General features: G+C 33.0%; 1 protein-coding gene across 1 annotated transcript in view; it reads right to left on the bottom strand.

The window, feature by feature from the left end:
- Positions 1-25,473, bottom strand: part of LOC143225216 (roundabout homolog 1-like) — a 200,333-nt gene extending 174,860 nt beyond the window's left edge. The window contains exon 1 of the mRNA XM_076454234.1: positions 25,340-25,473. Coding sequence (XP_076310349.1) covers positions 25,340-25,400 — 61 coding nt within the window. The 5' untranslated portion in view covers positions 25,401-25,473. The remainder of the gene's footprint in view (positions 1-25,339) is intronic.
- Between the last annotated feature and the right edge of the window lie 325 nt (positions 25,474-25,798).

The following is a 25,798-nucleotide window of genomic DNA, read 5'->3' as shown; positions in this document are numbered from 1 at the left end:
AATTTCTTCATTGATTTTTAATTTGATTTTGTCAAACTTGATGACTCCAATACATAATAACTCCATTGTGATCTATTGATCCTGACTTTAATATATTGCTAAGTAGTCTGTTAGAAGAAATACTGATATTACTATTACCTCACGATAGTGAAAACCAATTTACTTCTTATTCTTCTTCCATTTCTTTCAGGCAAAAATAAACTACAGATTATCAATTTAAATGGTTACATTGGTCAAAGTCAATCGTATGCTTTTATACCACTTGTTAGATAAACCTACAAGAACTATTCTTTGAAAAAAAACACATGAAAAATTAATCTGCAAAATGATATTTGTTAATGACCCCTAATTAACACAGAAGAACTTTACATTACCAGGTATATGATAAACGGTACATTCATTTATTATTTTCACAAACCATAACCAAAGTGTCTTCATAAATATCTGTACAAGTGGTCAACTAATTTTCAGAAAATATACCTAAAATTTGCTGCAGTAAATAATAAACATAGCAGAACTAATAGAACATAAACTATAATTTTTTAAGAGCTGCTATACAAGTACACATGACATATTATGATTGGGTGATAACAAGAAAAAACTACTATACATAACCAGCATACACACACAAAAAAAAATGGTTTAGTTAACAGTTCAAGTACCACGTGTTTAGACAAAGTTAAAGTCATTGGTATTATTAATGGGGTTCCACTGTAGTAAAAGTAAAACGTTCCGTTTACTTTTATATAATATCCTGTCATTTAACATGATTAAGTGTAAGTAAAGAGCAGTTTTATCGTTTCTTTTAATGTTAGTTTTAAAAGTTTTTTTATTATTGTGTCCTGCATGGAAACCACTTTCAATTAAAACTCATGTAGACGTTGTTATGTTGCCGTAATAATTCTTTGGAGCGACGAAAACGGACCCACTCTATTAAAAACGCGTAATCTTCGTCCAAAGTGAACCTTAAACAAATAGCGGGAACCTCGGCTTACGATGTAAACTCTCCACTTGTGTCTGGTGTAGCCAGATAAGGACCACCGCTCCGCTGGCGAAATATAATAACCATTGTATTATGTTTGCAGATAGAAACTTTTGGTTGAGGTCTGATCAGGCCAAAAATTATTTTGGAAAATAAAAATATCTGGAGTGTTTTCCACAATCAAAACGTTAACCTTACGTATGAGTTATCTATTATGTACATATGTTACGTTCTAAACATCACTGAGGTCTACATCGGTTAATTATAATACCTTTCCACGTGTTTTTATTGGAATAGGCAAATCACGTGTTACCAACAGCTTATTTTCAATTTTTAAACATTTATAGAGGTTACGAACACTAACAAACCCACTTACGTGTTATTATGAAATGTGAACATTTATAACTTTCATCAGGATATTCTGCACTGGTTGAGAAAGCGATAATCTGAGTAAGTGTATTGAAAACTCATTTCTGTGAAACAACTTTACAACCGCATAACTTTAACACATTCACATTTATTTTCCCAATGACAGAAATGAGAAGGAAGGAAAACAGATATGCTTTAAGAAACACTATACAAAAATAAATGCAGTTGATAAACATGATGGAAGAATACAAGGACTGAATATGAAGGTACTTATATGATAGTGTTTGAAGATATACGTGAATAAAGCCGAATGAAATACGGAGGTAAAATAACACTTGTATAAATATGGTCAGATGAGAGAGAATTTAAAGTACAAACCTATATATTCTCCGTAACGAAACATTGAACATACACGAAGGCAGAGAATTCACCAAATTGAGAAACCTCCGTTGTCGTGGTAGTAATGTGAAATTACAGGGTTTGTTCCTACACTTTACAAACAGTGGATATCACCAATAGATGTTTTGCATTTTAGGAAATTGTTTGCATTTTGACGTCATCTAACCAAAGACATTTTAAGTAATGGATATTAAAGTACTTCTCCACATAGATTTAGCAGAATCTCCACACAGCTAAGTTAACAACACACAGCTGAACGCAAAGGCTAAACCCCGTTTTCCGCAATACAAATAAGTTTAATGAGAAGACACCATGTTAATGTAATTCGACATTAACTTTCACAGATTTTAAGAAGTAAATATTTTACACTGCGCAAATTAAGTTAGAGGAAAGCAGACGCTCAAAATCTTCTCTAAATGTGAAACAGAGTGTCACATTTTGTTTAAACTTTTACCTGTCAAAACATATGTGGGTTTTCTATACGTGAAACGTAACTACCCTATTTTAACGCAAACATACAGAATGATCGTTACACGAAACATAGCTTTACTGTTTAACTTCACTAATAAACTCTTTGCAAAGTGTAATTTAATTATCTTATCTGCATATCTTTGTTGATACACAATTTATCATAGCCAATTAAAAATCACGTGTTATATTAGGCAGTATTAGTGTATAAAAATAAAAAATAATAGAGTTTAAATAATGTGTATTTTGTTCAAACATGATCAGTACAAACCTCGACTTCTGTTACCGCTTTCAGAAACCCATTGAACGACGTCAAGCTGTAACAACCGTATATATTTTCCTGTCAAATAATTGTGCCAGGTTAAATTACCATTTACAGTTTTTGGACTTTAAAAAAGTATGGAAATAACCCGTCTTCAAATTATTTTTCAAATACTTTTAAAATTAAGTTTCATAGAAACCAACAAATGACATTTTTCGGTTCCATTAATTTACTAGACATTCATTATTTTATATACTTTAATATTCAATATCGTTGTATTTGGGTTAAGATCGTTTAAGTATTAATCACGACTCTGGCCGATCGACTCGTGATATTAGGGACCCTGGTTCGAATCCCAGTCACATAAAACATGTTCGCCCTTTCAGCCATGAAAGCGTTATAATGTTACGGTTCAATGCCATTATTGGTAAAAGAGTAGTACCAAGAACAGGCGGTGAGTGGTAATGACTAGTTGCTTTCCGACTTGTCTTATACCGCTAAATTACTAACGGACAGTGCAGATAGACCTCGTGCGGCTTTGCACGAAATTCACAACAAAGAAACAATTAATCATAACATTACACAACATGACAGACAATTCTTAAGCACTTTTCGCCAGAGAAATATCTATACTGTAACAAATGATCAATAGAACGTATGAAGAACCATTTCCAAACCTAGAACAGATAACTGTTCCTGATGTATAAAACAACAATAATAGAAAAAATAAATCAGCCTTGGAATGACACAAAAACATACCCATCTGCTCGTAGTTGAAAACATTGTAAATACAGTAAGTGAAACTTCATATGCCTTTTAACAAAATCCAGCACCAGTATTTTACCATTCTGTAACTATATTACAAAAGTACTTATTTAATCTTGTTTATTCAGAAATATTTCTGAGAATACTTTTTCAGGTGCTCTCTATTTAGTCAGCGTCTTGGTATTCATTACATCACGCTAAGGTTACGTGCTACAGTGGCCATTGAAGAGAGCTTGAACAAGTCTAGCTAGGCCCCGCATCTTCTTTACCATCCACATGTGTGGTAACTATCATAAAGACGTTGTTACCCGCTGGTACAGCGGTAAGTCTACAGATTTCAACACAAACATCAGGCGTTCGATTCCCCTCGCTGGACATATCAGATAGCCTGATGTGGCTTTGTTATAAGAAAAAACAAACGCACAATAAAAGTGTTATTATCCCAGAGTCATATAACAACGAACATAATAGTTAAATGTGATGAAGATGAACTCTTGCCAACACTATAAGTGTTTCTGTAATCATTCGGAGACCTTTTGGATACATGCAAATTAACATTTACATTTTACTATTTGATATATTTTCTCTCCTCTGTTTCTTTGTTTAGAATTAAGCATAAAGTTACAAAATGGGTTATCTGTGCTCTGCCCACCAAGGGTATCAAAACCCCGGTTTTTAGAGGTGTGAGTCCGCAGACATACTCGCTGTGTCACCAGTAGGCCTCTCTCCTCTGTATCGTAATTGACCCTCCATGGTATTCATTTTGAGCTTGTTTGATATTCTATATTTATCTCTCTATTCTTGTTCTGCCACTTCTTGAGCGTTTCATTAATAATTTATTGATTCAGGTTGTCAGTCTGCTCTACGTAATATTTTTTATATGTATGACTGACAAAACTTGTAATTAAATGGATCCTGTCCAAGTGAAACGCTCAAGCTTCTAGTACATACCACAGCAGACCTAGTCTCCTCTCGGAACCGCTTTTTCTTGACAACCATGCTTTTTGTGTATGGCAGTTTTTGTCATATAAAATCGCTTGTGTCAACATTGAGAACTCGTGCCAGACATGGCCTAAAGGTTGTGAATCTGAGGAATCATGGTTGTGACTTATCTGATGAATACATTCAACACTTTTTAGCTGTTAAAGTGCTATAAAAGTAATGCTATAAACCTAATTTTCGAGTAGACATAGCCCAAAACTTAAGGACGCGTGATGTTGAATAGATACTGTCTTCATAGGCTATCAGCTCAAATTTGTGAATGACTATGAGGACTTAGCCATTGTGTAAATTTCTGAAAGAATAGACATAGCCACTTATTTCTTCCCTTCAAGCAATCAATCATCAGGGCTGCACAAATTAGGTGGTGGATTGTAGCTGAAATATACAGCGTTTATTTCTGTCTAAAAAGCACGAATGGTGTGAATATGCAACGGTGATCTTCAAGTTTGAATAATTTGAAACATAATGAACAGATCTCGAATACTTTCGACAGACCATTACAGAGCCACCTACAGAAATAATCATTATCATTACTTTATGTATCAGTCTCTCTTTTATTACCCTGTGGTCACTTTTTATGGTGTTGCGAATTGTTGATGTTTCTTCTTTTTTTTTTAGATATAGATAAAAAAAAACTCGAGGCGTGCCAAACATTAAGAGTTTCTTTTAACGCTGTTTTGTGAGATTAATTATAATGTATTCTACCTTCTACTGGGCACATCTAAGCACTCCTTTATTATTGAATAAAATTCGTTTTAAATGTAGCCCTTTTTTGGGTTGCTGAACATTTGGTTTATAGGTACAGCTATCAAACATGGAATACTATATGTCTTCATTTGTTACAACTCTCATTGTTTGTTTGTTTTTGAATTTCGCGCAAAGCTTCACGAGAGCTATCTGCGATAGCTGTCCCTAATTTTGCACTTTAATACTAGAGGGAAGGCAGCTAATTATCACCACTCACCGCCAACTCTTGGGGTACTCTTTTACCAACGAACAGTGTTATTGACATCACATTATAATGCCCCCTCGGCTGAAAGGGCGCGCATTTTTTGTGTGACGGAGATTACAACTCCGAAGGAAATCCCGCGGTAGTGATTTGTTTTTACGTAAAGGGCGGCGATTTCCTGTTTAAAATGAAATCTTATTTTATTGAGTTCTTGAGATTATTATTAAATCTAGACATTTTTAAATTTCAATAAACTGAAAGCGATTTGTGATGTAAGGTACTTTAGTCTTTAATGTTTACGGCGCGTATTTTTTCTTTTTAACTTTATTAAAAATTGAACACCATCTTTCAATTGGGTTATCATCCGTTCAATAGTTTGTTTAGTGCTTGATAAAAGTTTAACACAAATTTACGGTTTTCTTTGAATGTAACAGAGATTTTTGAAAATAGCACCACCGCTGAATTTTCTAGATAAATTTATTATTTGAGAAACAGAATTAGAAAACTATTAAAAATTCATTTTATGAAAATAATTTGCCATAAAGTGTCTAAAGAAGGCAAACATCCAACCTATTAGCATTTTAAGCTTTTGTTTCCATAGAAACTCTAAATAAATGATGAATCCTGAGTTACAGGGCACGTATTAGAATATATTTTCAGTTGAAGAAAATTATCTCTGATTTTTGGATTAAAACGCTCTTGTGATTTTACTCGCAAAGGAAAGGCTTAATTTGCTTTAATATGTATATATAATTAAATTTGATGCAAATATATAAATCGTGAAAGAACAAAAGAAAGACCTAAGAACCAAAAGGCATAAAAGACAATTTTGTTACCCGGTGATTAGTTCTATAGTGTGAAGAAAGAATTTTTAAAATTTGTTGTTCAGACGAGTCGGAAGAAGTAGTTATCAAAATTCACAAAAGTTACTCATTTGCAAACGGTAATATCTTAGATATTATTTCATATTAAATCAGCTTCATTCGCACGGAACACTTTTTAAACATTACTAATCACCATGACTTTCTGTGTAACTAAATTAGCTCAAGTTAATTTAATGTTGGACTCGGGTAGTTTTATGTTTTAATTATTAACTGTTGGTAAAATTAAAGAATGTCATTAAATTAGTGGTGGAGCAAAATACATCATTTTTGGTTTATTTGTGAAAAAAAGGAGTTATTGTAAAATTTTAAATATTTTGTTTACCTCTAAGGCAATGATATAGGAGTGTCTAGCATTTCAATATTGTAAGATTGTGACATTTAACGTTCAGCTTTTACACAGTTATTAATAAAGTTTTCAAATGCGTCTGGTCTGTGACTGATTGTTTGTACTGAATATAGCTGTGTCTTTCAGTCTAAGTGACGTACATCGATACATAAGTCGGTTAGGTGGGTAACTCCATCTTTTTGTCTGACGACTTCACCATGAGGTGATGTCATTAGTAGAAAGACAAGGTTCCTTCAAATGAAGACAGAGGACGTGATGGAGTTAGAGATCTTCTTTCTCCTGAGGTCAAGAAAAGAAGTTAGTATCCATGGAAACCAGTAGAAGCACGTGCACTTAAGCAAGGTTACAGCGACAATAGGAGCTACAAACAAGAAAAGCTAATTCTCTAGCGAAACAGGACGAGCCAAACAGTGGCAGCAGAGGAGCGCCAAATGTCTTAACGCAGTAGCCGCTGTTGCCCTTGCTGTTGCAGGGACCATCTGCCTTTGTAATTCACTTAAAGGAAATCAATAAACGAAAGAGAGAAAGAGAGAGACTTCTAGTGACAGCCGGAGAGGTATTTTCTAACTCAGCATTCGGTGACGTTTCCCTCTGGGATTGCCGGACCGACCACAGACTTATGGTGGTGAATTTTTGAGAAAACGGTGATTCATAATTCATGACAACATAGTCTCTAGAGTCTTGTCATCCAGATAAGTTGTCTTCTTTGGACTACCGTCCTACATGAAACTTGACACTTTCGGTGACTTTTGTTGTCCATGGAGGTTCGAATTGGTAAGATCAGTGTATGTTCCATTGTTTTCATACAACACTCTATGTCAGAATCGAATCATTATTGTGTGAAACATCTGGAGAATATTCTTCTCACAGACAAGTTAAATCATTTGAACCCAAGGAAACAAAAAATTGATGACTTAAGTGTTTTCCTATTACAAGTAATGCCACTTCATAAAGACTAGTAGTACAGCGCACAATCAATTTACAACTGTTGTACAACTCTCTGGGGATTACTGCAACATAAACTAATAATTAAACGACTTTATCAATATACTTGTTTCATCCAGTGTTTATACAAACACAAGGTGTTTTCTTAAACATAGGGCTAGGCTAGAAAATTGTGCAAATTCGAAATAAAGGCCTCTTCCGCTCTCCAAATATAGTAAATTCAGAAGATCTAATTTAGTCACATCGATATTAACATTACAAAACAATGGCATCTTTAACTCATTTTTTTTTTAAATTTAAGAATTAGATGTAAGCCGGTCAAGTAACGTCCATCGTCGAGCAACAATATTTGTTTTGTCGCAAAACGAGTTTTGTTAAGATAGGGTTAACCTCAGGAATAATATATTTTTCTCACACATTTCTAAAAGCAATTTTCATGTGCCACCAGCATTACCAGATGGCTAAAAATCTCGACTCATAATCCGAGGGTTCGAATCACTGTCACATCAAATATGCTCGCCCTTTCAGCCGTGAGAGCTTTATAATGTGACGGTCAACCCCACTATTCGTTGGTAAAAGAGTAGCCCAAGAGTTGGTGGTGGGAGGTGATGATTAACTGCCTTCCTTCTAGTCTTACACTGCTGAATTAGGGACGGCTAGCGAAGATAACCCTCGTGTAGCTTTGCGCGAAATTCCAAACAAATCTAACCAATTTTCTTGCAAAGATATCTTTTAAACTTTAAAACAATTGAGACACTAAAAGGAAGAGTTAGCCTTTTGTTTTATTTGTTCATTTTTGAAGTGGAATTAATATATAAAACGTAAAATGTAAATAACTTTAATAGAAAAGCACTGTAGAATATGAACAACAGTTTGAAAGTTTTCGCCCAAATTCGAAAGTTTTTCGCTTAAAGTACGTTAATTAACGTAGCAATAATTTGAAAATACTAAATTCCAAGTGAGGTCGTAATTTTATAAGATGTCGAATTGTCAATGAAGGTTGTTTATAATTAAAACCAAGCGATTGAAACAATTGTCCACTATAAATATCTTAAGTATGTAAGAAATTTGCTCTTTTATCAAATTTTTAAAATATTAATATTGACATTCTTAAATTAAGCTGAAATATGAAATTTCTAGCCACGAAGTCCTTTAGTATCGGACGCAAAATTTCTTACGATTGCGCTCGACACCGTTGGGAGTTGAAACATCAATGTTAATAGCATGTCACTTTCTGTAGTGTAGTGCTCCAATAAAGAGATTTAGGCTTACCATCATTAACACGGCAATAGAAACGTTGGTGTTCCTTGTCGCTGGTGTTCTTCTGCCAACTGCAGGGGGATGTTTAACGGGTAATATTGCTTCTTTGCCTTAGGAAATATTACGTATGCATAGTTCTCCACCGAAAGGCTCCTGTGAGCTATTTCGTTTAATGGTTTAGGAAATGGGTATGATAGGCACATTGTTGGAAAGCTTCAGGCAGAATCTACTCACAAATCACACGTACTCACATTACTACCTGTAATTGTTCATATACATATATACAAGTCGTGGTTTCAAGCATTGTCAAAGTGTCGGGATTATGGGATAAAAGGCATTAAACGCTGTCTATATGTGATTAAGACAAAAGTGGTATTCAACTAAACTGTAACAAGTAACATGATTGATTTTTATGGCCCAAAACCAAAATCAAATACGTTGTTGTACAGCTTATAGTTATCAAAATTTTGTTTGACACATTATTACGTAATATCATTGTACAGATATTATAATTGTTTTTGTGACTGCAACTTAGATATACGGCTCTGCGTTTTTATGAAATATGAGATACTGATTATCATTTACATAACTGATTAGCATGGTAACGTTCCTTTTTTCTTACATTTCCAAAAACGAAATGCAGAAAGAACTAAAATTTTATTATTTCTCCTAAAAACACTTTGATAAGACACGTGCAAGGTCCACGAACTGCCATACATCGGAGGAAGAGTTACAGGATCAATCAGTTTTCCATTTCTCGAAGCAAGATATAAAAAGAAATACAAGGAGTATGAGTTACGTATTCCTCATAAAAAGGCATGGAAGAAGTACATTGTCACTGATTACTATTTAGACTACTGCACATGGTGTCTAAGTGCTGTACATTCAACTAATTCTTAAATATAGTTTAAGCTTTATTGTTTGAAAATACTTTTCAATCTAAGTATGTGAATGTTGAATATAAAGCGGAATTCACTCTCCATCTATACAATGATGTTTTAGTGTTTTGAGTGAAATGATAAATAATTCCACTTTTGCATTTAGATGTTTGTTTATTTCATGATAACGAGAAAACCCACTTTTAGAGAAAATTATATATTTTAAAACGGGTGGTATGGATAGAGATAGCGCTAGCAGAGGAGCGAACAACGTTGCGACCTTCTTCGCTCCTTTACTAGTGCTTTCTCTACCCATACCAGCCGTTTTTAAATATATAATGTTTGTTTATTTTTTGAATTTCGCGCAAAGCTACACGAGGACCATCTGCGCTAGCTGTTCCAAATTTTGGAGTGTAAGACTAGAAGGAAGGCAGCTAGTCATCACCACCCACCGCCAACTCTTGGGCTACTCTTTTACCAACGAATAGTGCGCCTGACCGTGACATTATAACACCCCCACGGCTGAAAGGGCGAGCATGTGTGGTGCGATGGTGATTATAACCCGCAACCCTTGGATTACGAGTCGAACGCCTTAATCCACCTGGCCATGTCTGGCCTTGTAGTTGGAGCAAAAAGTCATAATATGTATCATCTGGAACAACAGCCAGCTGTGCTATTTAATAATATATTGTTCTCTGTATGCAATATAAATTATAAAGCGTTGCTAAACAGTTTCTAAAGTTAATGAGCTATCGGTCTCTTCCAGAAAGAAATGTGTGACATATGAAAAATATAAAGGAAAGTGATGAATCATACAAATGACTGCGCAATATGAGACATTACAGTAATTAGCCACTTTATAAGACTCAACTCTGCAGAGACATTTGTAAAACACGGATATGCAAAATATGTTGGTCATATGAATTTAATGATTGCGCCAGCACATGAGATCCAGAAGTGTAGTGACATTATGTTGAGTATGTAGAACAGTAGGTAAATGGAATGATATTTGAAAAGAGCGGGATATTCAGCAGTGTCTGTCAGAAGCTTCATTATGAAATGTTCAATGTTATCGAAGATACCTATCATATCAATCTCAAGTAGTAAGTGAGAAGGGATATATACACTACTATATTAAACTGTGGCCAGCAAATGCTTGTGACTGGATGAGGGAAACAAAATTGGATCAAATTTTAAAGTGCGACGAAAGCTAGACTGTGACTATAATCGAAATTCGAAAATTTCCAAATGTAGCATGCAAGAGAGCTACGTTTGCCGACAAGTATTTCAAATACTGTTGGTGTTAAGTGCGAGCATTGAAGGATGGTTTCAGTGTTGATGAAAGGTAAAATGTAAACAATGAAAATCTTATAGCGTTGTTTGATGTTGGTTTCCTTTAAAGTGAAAAGTGTTGAAAGTTCTATAATTGCGTTGGCAGGACTTAGGTTCTGTGATTCTTTCCTAATGATAAATAGTGCTGACAGTGTATATAGATGTTAATGCCAATCACGGTTACCCACAGAGTCGTATTTCTATTCTAAACAAAAAAATTTCTTTCAAAACGATAATCTAACAATGGAACAAGCCCTTGATGCTTAAAATCCAAACACCTGTGACAGACTTATTATTATTTACCTATTTTAATGTCGATGTTTGTTGAAGTTAATTTTTTATTTTTAAAATGTATGTACTGTTATATCTTTATTAAGAATTTTTCGCCTATTCACTAAAGTTGTAGAAGATTCTCGAGTGTAAGAATCAACAATATATGTGAGTACATAAACACTAGTGTATCATTAGTATTGTTGTGCAGGCTGAAATTTCTTTAAACTCTCCTCACGCCTATAAATATACTTATGTGGCTCGCAAAAATACACCATATATTATTATTTTGCTACAGTTGATATATTATAAATTTCGGAAGCTATAACTATGAATATTCTGAAACTTCAAATATTTGAACAGGAACGTTTATAAATTTCGAACATTAAAAACCATTTAACTTCAGAAGATTTACATCAGACATTTTATTTTTACGAATACATTAGATAATTTCAGCAGTAAAAACCTCACGTGTGATTAGCGAAGAGCAAAGAACGTAAAACTAGCAAGCTCTCCTCTTTTAGATGCTGAAAACTCGAAATTAACTTGCTCATTGTGAACCGTCGATAAGAAAATAAAGAAGTTTCATAACAAAAAGGAAATTTTATATTATTTGTAATTCTATAAAACGTGCGCGGGTGTGTGTGTGTTTGTTTTCTTATAGCAAGGTCACACCGGGCTACTTGCTGAGCCCACCAAGGGGAAGCGAACACCTGATTGTAGCATTATAAATTCGTGGACATACCGCTGAACTAGCATGGTGCTGTATAAGATGTTTGATCACTGTTTGAAATAACAGCTATTTTAAATTTTATTACTATTTCATATTAAAATATACTTGTATTAAAAAAAGTTATGTGTATCAGTATTTTGGCAAATATCATTAACTGATTAAATACTGAAATTTCTTTAACTTTTAAATCTAAACTCCATTCTCACTCAGTTCTAGGTTATTTGAAATTGTAATACGTAACTTAATAAATTGGGGATTCAGCCGGGATCTGAATCAGAGATAAAATTCGATCTAAATTAAAACTGAAACCATAACTCAATTTATATTTATCAGTGCTAACAATGTTTGCTCATGTCTGATTATCAAGATTACTTTGAATCACCCTCCCTTGAACAACTACAAAGATATAACAAAAGCTAATTACTTGAAATTGCCTAAGTTTCAGAAAAGAGGTTAAACAATCAATGAGAAAAAATGAACAAAAAAAGCATATTATGGAACTGCTAGTCAATGATGATTTGTTGTCTGAGGAAGTATTAAAGGAATATTCTAGAGTCCTCACTAACCAATAGGGGTTGAGTGATAAAGATAAGTTAGATATCCAACTAAAACTCAAACAAATCAAGCATGAACAAGCTCGTAGCAAAGCCAAAAAAGAACAAGCTAGTATCAAAGCCGAGAAACAACAAGGTCATATCAAAGTTGGAAGATAAAATAAACGTCTAGATGCAAAAATTCGCTTTGAAATTAGGGTGAAAGAAATGAAAATTGGACTCAAAACATGTCGACCAAGGCAGAATAATAACTTTGAACTTAATTGATATATAAAAATACCACCATTTAGTGAAAACAATGAAAGGTTGCCTAAATCATGGAATGGCTCACCGAAAAATTTTCATAATTATTGTAAAGTGTTTTAGCCGATAAATATAAAAAAATCTACCACTCTCTCACTAGAAGACCGTATGAATTATGATAAGGTTAAAATAGGCATTCTCAGAGCAAACAAGTTAGTAATCGAGGATTATCGCCAAATGTTTTGAAATTATCACGAGCAAGTTAACCAACCTTATATGGAATTTACCTATAAAAATGAGTTTTCTTTATTGATGCTGTATTTCTCTATAAATTGGTAACAGTTTCGACAAATTAAGATAATTATGTCTAAATGAGGAATTTAAACATTCTGGAAGTGACGACATCAAAACTTAATTGGACATTGAAAGTTTAAACATTGCAAGAAGCAGCTGCTCTTTTTCGTGGTCACGTAAAATTACTTTTTCATAAAAAGAAATTCCTCAAAAACTTGTACTTATCCAAACCAATAAAGGTGAGAATGTTTCTAAAAATTCCAGTTCTTCTGGTTTGAAATCTTTTGATATTTAGACTTGTGTGTTATTTTTGTAAATAAATTGGTTATATTATTTCAGACAGTTGGCTTTTGAAAAATAAAATGAGGCAACAACTAGTGCACTTTGTTAAGATATATGAACGTAATTTTACAGGTCAATCGATGTTGATTTGACCACTGATATAAAGGCTGATATAATCATGGAGGAATTTAGACACTTTTGTGTCTTTAATAAATGACACTGCTAATCTCATATTCATACGTATCCTACGTGATACTGGGTGACCACATCATTGTGGTTAGAAGATATAATGCCTTTAAATGCGAGTTCTGTCTTTGGTAAGTCTGTTATTGCTCAGGGTATTGAGGGTGGTCTTTTAATGTTTCTCTTCATAACATATATTTAGCATCAGACCTAGTTTCGGGACCATTTGCGGTTGGAGCAAGAACTACTCTGCAATTAATGGTGTATAATTATTGTTGGAAAATGATTTGGCTGGAGAAGTGGTTGTTGCCGAACCCAAAATGATTAACGAGCCAATCATTATTTTTTTTAAAGGTGATGTTGTCATTGAGGAAACTCTGGATGTTGTTTTTTCATGTGCCGTGACTTGAACTCAGGCTAGGACATTAATTAAACCAAAAAATGATAAACAAGTATTAAGAAAACAATATTACAGATTTGTCTCAGATATTTTCAGGATCTAACAGGGATCTTGTAGGTGATTGTTCTACTGACCATTCTTATGTTAGTGACAATGATGAACATTACAGATTTGGTTCAGCTGGTGAAGTTTCATTTCGTGAAAGTAAACTGATCACTGAGCAAGAAAAGGACCCGTTGATATTTTCACTATTTAAATATGTATTTTCAAATATCAAATGGAGAAAGTTCCAAATGGTTATTTTTTCAAAAATGATGTGCTTATGAAGAAATGGAAACCACCAAATGTGTCAGCTTCTGAGAACTGGGCTGTAGCTTTTAAATCATTGTTCCCAAAGCATATAACTGCAAAGTAATTGAGAGTTGCCCATGACTTCCCCATGGGAAGTCATTTAAGTGTCAGCAAGACATGTGCAAAATTATGAGACAAACGTTTTAGTCAAAAATTCGGCATGTTATTTCTCAGTTTTGTAAAACTTGTAATACCTTTCAGTTAGTTGGCAAACCTGACCAGGAAATTCTTGTTGCTCCTTTTAAATCCATTCCACCTTTCAAAAAATCCTTCACTTGTTTGATTTTAAGTTGTGATGATCTTTAGATCTTTTACTAAAAAAACTCAGTCAGAAAGCCAGTATTTGTTGACAATCATGTTGAAATCCACTTGATTCCCTGAACCCATTTCTTTGAGAAACATTTCAGCCCAAACAATTTGAAAGGTTTTGATTAATTTTTTAATTTTGTTGGTTTGCTCAGAGAAATTCAGTCTAATCAGGGATCAAACATAATCTTGAGGTTGTTTCAACAGGTTGTTTATCAGCTCAGTGCTAAATAAAGAAATTCCATTCTACATTGAAACATGTGATTCAGACTTACTGTCTCGCTAACCCAAACAATTGGGATGAAGGAGTTAATTTATTAATATTTGCTGTTCTTGAGCCGGTTCAGGACTCGTTACGTTTAATCCGTTCGAATTTGACCATTCGGCGCAAAGTCCTCTGAAGCTGACCCAAAAGAAACGCACTTATTAGATTATATTTGCAAGTTACGGTTCAGTGAATTGGCTCAAAAAAATATGATGTGATACCAAGAGCGTAGGTTTCATCCTGATGACATGGTCTTAGTACTGATACACTGTAGGGCATCCATTCAAAGCTAAGTACCTTAGTAACTCAGAAAGTTAATGATATGGACCATGTTGTAAAAACACCCGATCCTCGAAAGAATATTCATTATGTCATATCAATATATTGAAGCTCTATCACATCAAAGATGCATTTGAAAATATTTTTGCCGTTGAGCGTTTTTCTGATACAGAAGAAAATATTAGAGACGAATGAAACATCAAGTCAAAATTGGCTGAATTGTGAATGAGATTTTTGGGAAAGCTGGTTATTATAGTGTCACGGATTTATTATTGTATATTTATTTTAATATCGATATTTGTTTTAGTTAAATATATTTCTTAAAATGCATGTAACATATACTATTAAACGTGTTTTGCGAAATTCCCATGTATTTCCTGAATTTGTAGAAGATTCTCGAGTGTAAGAATCAACAATGTACTATGGGTATGTAAAATACTAGTGACTCAAATACTGAAAGTTGTTCATGAGCTCCCTATAGTTCATGAACTCCATCATGCAAGTGAGAAAATTATACGATATTTCGTTTGGTCACAAATTAGGCAAGATTTTTCCCAGTTTTGTAAATCTTGCCATATATGCCAAATGGTTTGAAAAACCTGACCAGAAAATTCCCATTGCTCTTTTGAAACACTTTAGCCGTGTGATTATTGATTGTGTTAACCCAAGAATATAACATCTGTGCTGGTGCATTTTCATGTTCTATGTAATTTTATGATAAAAAGTTATTTGTATTGATCGTTTTATCTACTGCCATGACCTTTGAAGTTTTATAATTCTTTGAAAAGTACCTCCCCAATGACACAGTGGTATGTCTGAGGGCTTATACTGCTAGAAACTGTGTTTCGATACATGTTGTGGGCATAGCAGAGATAGCCCTTTGTGTAGCTTTATGTATGACAAAACAAAGAAACTTTGAAAACATATTATATTTAATGTATTATTAGCAATATATATGCTTTTATAATATCTAACGAGGTAAGGTGTAATGGATTTACTATTATGCATTTATTTTAATATCAATGTTTGTTTTAATTTTGTATGTATGGTTAGAAATTCATGTAGCTTATAGTGTTAAAAATGCGTTACGAAATTTTCGCCTATTCTCTAAATTTGTAGAAGATTGTCGAGTGTAAGAATCAATGAAGTAAAATATTGTTGTCAGTTGAACTCTCGAGAACCTCGCCTAAAGTTTATAAATCGATGCGCCAAGAGACAGTTTTATATTGTTGGATTGGTATATTTAGTATACCATATACTACGGATGCTATAACTCATTAATCAGAAAACTACAGCTATTTAACCAGGAAAGTTGATAGGTTTTGAACATTAAAAAAACATTTAAAACTTCAGATATCAGTATTTCTACAAGGACATTAAATATCGTCGTTGAAGAAAAGTCAGTTTTTATATTACGAGAGACCGTACAAGAATAGAGAGGTAGTTAGCTAACTGTTAAACGAACTATATCAATAACAGCCCAAAATTCGCTCATTGTGAACCATCGATAAAATATTCGGTTCCACACCTTACAGAGGACTCTCTATTGTTATAAAAGTTTTACAAAGTTTTGTATATAAATCATTATTTGTAATAATTAGTTGTAATAACTATTATTATAAATTATATTGTTGATTGTATATTAAAATATACTTTTGTTAAGAAAGAAAAATGTGTGTATCAATCTTGTTGGCAAATATCACAACGTTGATACATATCAACATTTAAATTAACTTCTAAATCTAAATTACCATTTATTTCAGTTTTAGGATATTTCAAATTGTAACACGCAATTTAATAAATTAAAAGTTTGCCTGAGAAAAATTATAATACGTAACATACATGAGGCTTTGTAAAAATTTTGCTGACATCCCTGTACCATTAACAAACGTACTGAAGGATAATCAAAAGTTGTCTGAAACATGTGAATCTGCTTTTGAAAATTTTAAATTTTTATTGTGCACTCACTTATCCTACATTGATGACACGTTTTGTATTAGGTGTTGATGCCAGCGATAGTGGTGCTGGTGTTATTCTACTATAATCAAACGACAAAGTATTGAACACTTACTGTTCGTAACCCGTTGATATTTTTAAACCAAATGAAAGGAAAAAAAACAGAAGATTGAGAAATTATAGTTTATCATTACAAGAGTATGATTTGTGTAATATTTAATGATAGTAAGATTACTATTTCATGATTACTGAAGTTGTATAATTTTTTAATAATGTTTTATATTTATTGTGTTGTTGTTAATGCATTTATAATATCTTAGTTTGAAATTGTAACCGTATCAACTCAAAAACAATTCTCTCATCGTGAACCCTTATAGGACACCAATGACGTTTCAAACCAAAAAGAACACTTGCCATTGTTTGTAATAGCAGTTATTGTCAGTTGTATTATTTTTTGTATATTAAAAAAGATAGCGTGTATCAATATTGTTGGCAAATATCATAAACTGGATACATATTGACACTGTTTTATATTTCTAAATGTAAATTACAATTGAACTCAGTTTTAGGCTATTTGAAATTGTAATAGGTAGACAAAACTATTGTACTTCGGTCCAATTGAACATCATTACAATGAACTTAGATGTCACCTCTACTGTTTAAATTGCCGAAATGTATGAGCTACGTTACTCAATATGTAAAAAAAAAACTTTAAAAAATTTAAATCCTAGAAAGTTCTAATTTCTTATCAGGCCTGTAAATATATCTTAAACTATCTCCTACGTTTAGCTAGTGTTCAGTTACATACTTTAATAATATAAACAAGTAGTAACTGTTTATATTTTACCTTCAATTTGAGCATATATATTAAAACGATTTGAGATCTTTATCACGTTGTTTCAGTAGTAATGTCCATATTTCATGACAATAATCCTGCATCTTAATTTCCACTGAAAAGGCATCATCATATTGCTGTCGAAAACACATCACTTTTCCTTTCATTTCTTTGACTATCCACCTGCTGTTCGAAGACTTAAGTTTCCTAGCATCTTGGCTCGGCATGACCAGATGGTTAAGGCACTCGACTGGTAATCCGAGGGTCGCGGGTTCGAATCCCTGTCACATCAAACATGCTCGTTCTTTTAGCCGTGAGGCATTATAATGTGATGATCAATCCCATTATTCGTTGGTAAAAGAGTAGCCTACGAATTGGCGGTGGGTTATGGTGACTAGATGCCTCCCTCTTACACTGCTAAATTATGAACGGGTAGCGCAGATAGCCTTTGTGTAGCTTTGCGCGAAATTCCAAACAAACCAAACCAATTCTAGCATCCATTTCTACAGTCCATTCTCATAGAAATTCGGAAGACCTCCATACAGCTACTATGTTCTTATATGGAAGAGTGACAATAACCATTTCATTTCCCAGTTGCTTGAAGTTTGCGTTGGTTAAGCTCCTTAAGTTTATGGACTTACATGTAACTTTGCGCTATAAACAATGAACAGACTGTTGAATGAACACATCGTGAAAACAACTTATTTACCTTGATTATATTGCATACTATTGTCCATGGCACGTGGATGACTTTGGTTACACACCCTTGTGTTCGTTGAGCTTTGACAGTTTGGATACTACTGGTGACACCCTGTATATATACACAACATTACCTGAGTGTAATATATTTTAAAATGTTTTAAAACGAAGAAATGAACGACTCAAATAGTCAATTGTTTTCAAATCAATTCCCTTTAGCTTTATCTCTCATTTTAATGGTGCCTCTCGGTGACTCAACCGTAATCGTCAGATCATACAGTGGCAAAGTTTAAATTTAGATCTATACATTGTGTACAAGGCAGTTATCTTATCATAATTCCTTAGAGATTAGAGAAACTTAGTCTTTCCAGCACATGGGTATCAAACATTTTCATTGACGTAAATAATCATAACGATAATAAAAGTTTGCTTTTACTAGTATTCTGAAGACATGTCGTCATAAGCTTTAAGCCTACAAAACTAACACCTCTAAACATTCGATAACAGCAAATACTACAAAAAATCTTGATGTAGTTCCTATTTTATTCAACAAAAGTTCAAAGTGTAACAATACAATATTTTGAGACAAGGTATATGTTAAAGTACTTTCAAACTATAATACCTTTTAAGAACTGCTGTACAGCCTGTGTTAAAAATATAGTTTAATTAATTTATAGATAAGCTGTTGTTCGTTATAAATGAATTATGAATTACAAAGCCCAATTAGTATTATAAATAATCCTTTGATAATTACGCGTGATCATAAATGTTAGAAACATGGCGCAGTAACATTATTCCTCGTGTTTCAGCTAACGTTTTATCAAAGGTAGAATGAGTTTCTGCAAGGCTTAGATTTGATAAAAAAATCAATATATATCTACTACGCCTTTTTACTCGTTCTTCTTCTTTTTTAAATCACTTTCTTGTTCCTACAATTTGAACCAGCTTTCCATCAAAGTTTACGTGAATGATGCCAAGTGGTGCGAACATAAATCTCTGAAAATGATGATATATATACCTTGAGTTATATCCACATAACGCAGACGCAGAAGTTGTTGGACTCGAGTTTTCAATACTGTTTTAATGTTATGGTTAAGTATAGAAAGCCGTCAGAACCCAGATCCCATCACATTTTACGTCTTCCGCGATCCGTTTAAACTTAACCTTGACAACAATTGCGGGGAATGTTATAACACACGATTACCAGTGATTAAGAGGAATGAACTCAACTTGAAGTTCATTATAAGAATCTACTACGTTTTTCCTTTCAACAAAATTTCAAATCACGATCGAATCTTGTTACAAAATATACGACCAACGATAAACTCGAATATTTGCATTAAAATTTATTTTGGGTGGAATACATTGTGTTAATAAACACAGACACCGAAATTCTACCGAATCTCAGTTCACGAAGAAGATGTAATCCGTATGATATTAAATGTTAGCTGAGGTTGGTGTTTTAATAGTAATAACATAGCACCTTACTGTGCCCTTTACTTAGGATTGGAATTATCCATTGACGTTACTTTTGCAATGTTTGCGAATTTCCTCTTTATTCCTAATATACGTCATTACAATGGGTTCGAACCAGAGAATGTATTCAGAGATAGCAATCGAGACTCATGGAAACAATGCCTGTAACGGAAAAATAAGGAAAACTAAGATGAAAACTACAATATCAAAGAGAATAATTTATCTTACTGAAAAGTGGGTGTCTGCGAAAATTGGATCCAAACCTATGTGGTGGCTAACCTAAATTGTTCAGTAACGAATCTACATTACAGCTAATCAAGTTCGCTTTCCTTTAGACTTTCCTTCTAGCTTGCAAGTTTCCAAAAATATCCACATATAAAATTTCTTTTGTACAAAAAATAAATCCTGAAAAATACATACTGGGTTTTCAGAATAATTTAGCATGATACACAGATAGCTTTGTGTGCATTTTTGTATTTGAACAAAAACAAAGAGACAGTAAGCAATATAAATATGTATACCAATAGTATATGAGAAAAATTAATCTAACTTTTGTCGAAGTTGTTTTAATAGAAGTAGAAATGGTATCTCTACTGCTAAGAGATAGATCAAAAATGTGGATGTAGAAAAAACTTGGATGCATAGAGATCCACTAATCAAGTACAATTATATCTGGGATTAAAAACATATGTGATCAAACGGCTTCAGTGTGATCTAATGTAATACCAGGTATTGATACAGTACAATAACTATACTGCTTGAGTTAATTTGATATAAACTAAGCTGATTATTGGCTTATAATTATTATTTCATTTATAGAAGAAAAACGATGTAAGTACTATAAACATTATTTTAATTTTTTTGTGCGAAAATCGAAAGTATTTAATTAGAGAATAAATAATACATTACATGAAGGTAAGTAAGTAAGTAAGTAAGAAGGTTATGTAATAATACATTACATGAAGGTAAGTAAGTAAGTAAGTAAGAAGGTAATGTAATAATACATTACATGAAGGTAAGTAAGAACTTACATAAGAGTTGGTAAGAAACTACATAAAGGTAAATAAGAAACTACATCAGGATAAGTAATAAACTACTTAAAGGTTAATAAGAAACTATATCTTTACACCCATTTTTAATATTTTAAACGTTTAATAAAGATGTGTCTATTTATCACCTTTTTCTCTATTTTGCTGTTGAAGTAACAAAACTGAAATAACATCTAATATGAATAAAGTCCAATGTTAATACATACGGATGATTTACTGTTATATTAGAAGGATTTTACGTAACACCTACTCTTTATATTCGTAATATGCTAATAAATCGTCTTTGAAATGGAATTGAATTAATAATGTTATTTACAAATTGTCAAAATAACATAAAAGGAACACAAATGATACTACATTGTTAATTTAGTATGAGTTTTGTTCAAGATATTTAAGCAAAATCTATCTGTACTGACTATTCCTTGTTTGAAATAACAGACTACAGTAAAGACAGCTACTCAACAGCACCTGCTACCATTTAGCTGATGGGTTGCACTTTTCGAGTAGTAAGATTTGACTGTCACTACTTATAACGCACCCATGCCTCCAGTTTGCAGACTGCTATTTCTTCAACGAAACGGGTTGCAAATTATGGACTCTAGGATTCACAATGCACCCCATTCTTAGTCATTCGGAAACATTAAATATTGGAAATGAAACCTTTACATTGAGGACAATATAAATCGATTTAAAGCACGTTATTATGTCATGTTGTATCGTAATTAGTAATAAAGGTTGTAAAGAGAATCAACTGTATTTCGTACAAACATATATTAGTGTTAGAAAGATAAAAAAATCAACATTGTCAGCATTAACTATGCACACACACACATATATATATATGTATGAAAGATGAATTAACAAGTTTTGTGAGTAAAGAAATGTGTGCAGTTTTATAATAACTTTATAAATTTACAAAAATGAAATTTTAATACAAGGTATGACCCACATTACAGAAACTATACGTACGTAAAAACAGATACGTTGTATTACGTTAAGTTATCGATAAGAGAAGTGCTTTGACATCGTGGTGTTATATCCTTTTGACAGTTTCAAAAACTAAAGGTTTCAATTAATTAATGCAACAGTGGCAAAAAAGAACTTACATATATTAAAGTAAAAGATATCTGGTTATTAGTAAAAAACATTGGAATGGTATATGATGAAACAATATAGAAATTATATTATAAACAAAAGCAAATATTAAAAAGTGCTAATTTTTGTGAAACTATTTTGTCTTCTATACACTCAACATGCAGAAATTTTAAGTTATAATGCATTTACATACACTATACGTCAACGCTGTTTTTTGTTTGAACTAAGCACAAAGCTGCACAATGGACTACCTGTTCTCTGTCCACCACGGGTATCGAAACCCGGTTTTTAGCGTTGTAAGTCCGCAGACCGCTGAGCCTCTGAGGGGGGGGCTACGTTAACGCAAATTTAATGAATGTAAAACCACTATCACATTACTCTGAATTTTATAGAAGTCAGTAAAATTTAATTCCTGTAATACAGTGGAACGAAGTACTAAATCATATAGGACAAATTTAACTTTAGGTTTCAGAAAGTTATTATTCTTTTGCGCCAAAACTAATAAACGTAAAAATTAATTTATTGAATTAACTTTATTATATAAAGAAACATATACGTATAAAATAAGATTTTAATACTACTATAAATAGAATAAAAATAGGTTCGTAGGAAGGAGGAACGAAATATTTTGAACAAAGACAAGGAAATAGGTTTTACAGGTAAGCTCTTGAATTTTATTTTCATCTTTTAACGTGTTTTATCCAAATACCGATGCAAAAAATTAAATACTTTTCAGTAAAACTCATTAGTGGTAAATTATATAAAGTTTTATCTGGAATAACGGAAGAAATTAAAACATTAGGACATCTGAGAGAAACTCTAAATGTGTTTTATTCTGTCAAATGTTTCAGTTTATACGAGGTGCTATTGTAGCAGGAAATCCACCTAATGGTTGGTTTTTAACTGCCTTTAATATAAATCCGTATCTACAAAACAATAAAAGACAGGAACATTTTTCTTTAATATCTTTCTTGAAATAAAGGTAATTTTTACCTGTGCGTCGAAAGTTTTTCGAAAATTATTCAACGAATTTTCAAATTTTGCTTCACGCTCAACCAATAGTAATACAAGTCACATTTTAACGGTCCGGCATGGCCAGGTGGTAATCCGAGGGTCGCGGGTTTGAATTCCCGTCACACCAAACATGCTCGCCCTTTCAGCCGTGGTTGCGTTATAATGTTACGGTCAATCACAGAGTAGCCCAAGAGTTGACAGTGGGTGGTGATGAGTGGCTGCCTTTCCTCTAGTCTTACACTACTAAATTAAGGGACGGCTAGTGGAGATAGTTCTCGTGAAGCTTTGTGCGAAATTCACACATCACATATACTATATGACAATCATAAAATAAAGAATAACTGAGCTCACTTTATATCAGGAAGTTCTTAGAAACCATGGTTTATAGTTTAGTTTCAGTAAAGCCCATTACTTGTCCACTGAATTGCTTACGATGCTTGGTAGGTGTTAGTCTCTGTGAGAACACTGACGTTCCATCTATCACATGTAAATTCCTTCATGACTTGTGGTGAAACTTGTGGTTGTTGAAAGGATGAGCTGGGCTTTATCTACTGGCTTGCTTAAAAGAAATCATCTTCTGAAGAATGTAGTTGTGGACGCACATTTAATCTTGGATTCTTATTCATTCCCAGCAACAAACAGAATAAATACGTGCTTACTGTCGCTTGACATGGTCGATCGTCACTCAAACGCTTTTACTGCCTTACATTTACTTTAATGTTAAGACACTTCAGAATAAACATTTTTTTCACAACTCAAACATAATTTTTCTTCTTTTTTTAAACCAGGTGTCGTTGTTTTTATGCTACTTCTAACTATTTGTCTTTGTCTTTTTAACGCTTACTTAATGTTTTACTAGTAAATGTTGTGCATACTGACTGTCTCTTATTGGGTGAATATCACGTTATGCAGCTAAAGGTTGCACGACAAAAAAATCTGATAATATCGTACAGAAGTATAATTTTCAAGTTTGAATATATAGAAATAAGCCAAACTTTCCTATACATTTGTTCCCTGATATTTTACTTAGTTCTTTGTTTTAGCTTTTGAAAATGTCATAGTAGTGGTTTTAATCGAGTTTTTTGTATATAAACAGAAGTTTATTGAAATAATAATAAAAAAAAATTTTTTTGCGAAAATATTAATCTCTTCTGGAAATAATACTAATAAATTTTCGGTTCCAAATATATTTAGGTATTACATGTCGTAGAGTATGTTATAAATGTGTTTAGGTATTATACGTATAGATATTCACTTTCTTAAAGTATTTAGATATTATATGATACATTACAAGTGTTCCAGATATCTTTATACATTATGAATTATAATGTTTAAATGTGTTCCAAATGTGTTTATTTATTACATGTAATAAAATTTCAGTGTATTCATTATTTACTACAGTACGTTTGTTTCATACTTATTGTTTTGGTAGTTTGATGATATATATACAGGCCCGTCATGACTCAAGTCGAAGGCCAAACTGTTATTACTTTATTCTGTTTCAACTACCTTTAAGTTTTATAGAAGTTATTATCTATGTCATTACATCTAGTTCTGTTATCCGCAACACACTTGCCACTACTAACCGCATGACATCAAAAACTAAGTACAATTATACAACACTGAACATTGCATTTGATCTTCAAGCCCATAATTAGCTGCTTTAACTATATTTCTAAAACACAGACATCCAAGCACAGCTTTTCAAGAGAAGATTGAAACAGCGCCCTCTTTCGTCTGCCGTGTTTGTACTTGACGCTTGAACAAACGACTTTTTACAAGTCTTCAACAGATTTTTACTAGGAGTGAAAACAATACAGACCATTTGTTACCCTTAAAGGAAGAGAAAGTTGTGTGTGTCTAAAGGGAAACAGTATTATGAAAGCTTAACTGAAAGGGTCCAGTGGTAAGAGGCCACTGAAACCTTTTTATAGGTTGTCACTGGCTGCCTTCAATCTCTATAATAACGAATAATCGAAATTTTCACTTAAGAAATATATTAAAGCATTTTAGAATCAGTTAGGCTTATAGTTATTATACCAAGCTTCGAATCTCAACAGTTTTATGTACATTCTTTTTAGCTGACATTCATTGTAGAAGAATGTTTAACTAGTGTTGGTCATTCTTTTCAATAAAATGTTTTACATTAGGCTTACCTATCTATCTAATACAGGTCACTGAAATGGCGGTTTTATTTATCAAACAAACACTTACCAGTCACTTCCACACAGCTGAAAAGACCTATACACATCACCAGAAAATTCTTCACGGACATGATGTTCTATAGATGCTTTAGCTTTTCTCTCGTGAACATCTATCTGATCACCTTCGTCACCTCTCAGTTGTTTCGGTGTCACGTGATAATATAAGTTTCCAATTCAGTAACCCATGATGTTTTCACAGTAATCAGTGTTGAGTATGAGGTATTACGCTACATCTTTCATGACAAATCCTCTGTTCACTTGTATCTTCTATTCAGGAATTGCGGTTTGCTATGTACGATAGACATTGGATACGACTCTTAATATCTCTCTCAGCTACCAACAGTCAACTCCAATCGGCTTGGTTTTCTGCCTTTACGGTGTTACCTTCATCGGCAAAGACCGCCTAGAAATGAACAAGGCAAAACACATTTACCTATGACCGGACCGCAATCTGAGCTTCTTCGGGGAG

This window comes from Tachypleus tridentatus, chromosome 9 (assembly GCF_004210375.1).
Source record: "Tachypleus tridentatus isolate NWPU-2018 chromosome 9, ASM421037v1, whole genome shotgun sequence".
Taxonomy (NCBI): domain Eukaryota; kingdom Metazoa; phylum Arthropoda; class Merostomata; order Xiphosura; family Limulidae; genus Tachypleus; species Tachypleus tridentatus.
Note: the sequence above shows the minus strand (reverse complement) of the source record. Positions and strands in the feature narration are given on the sequence as shown.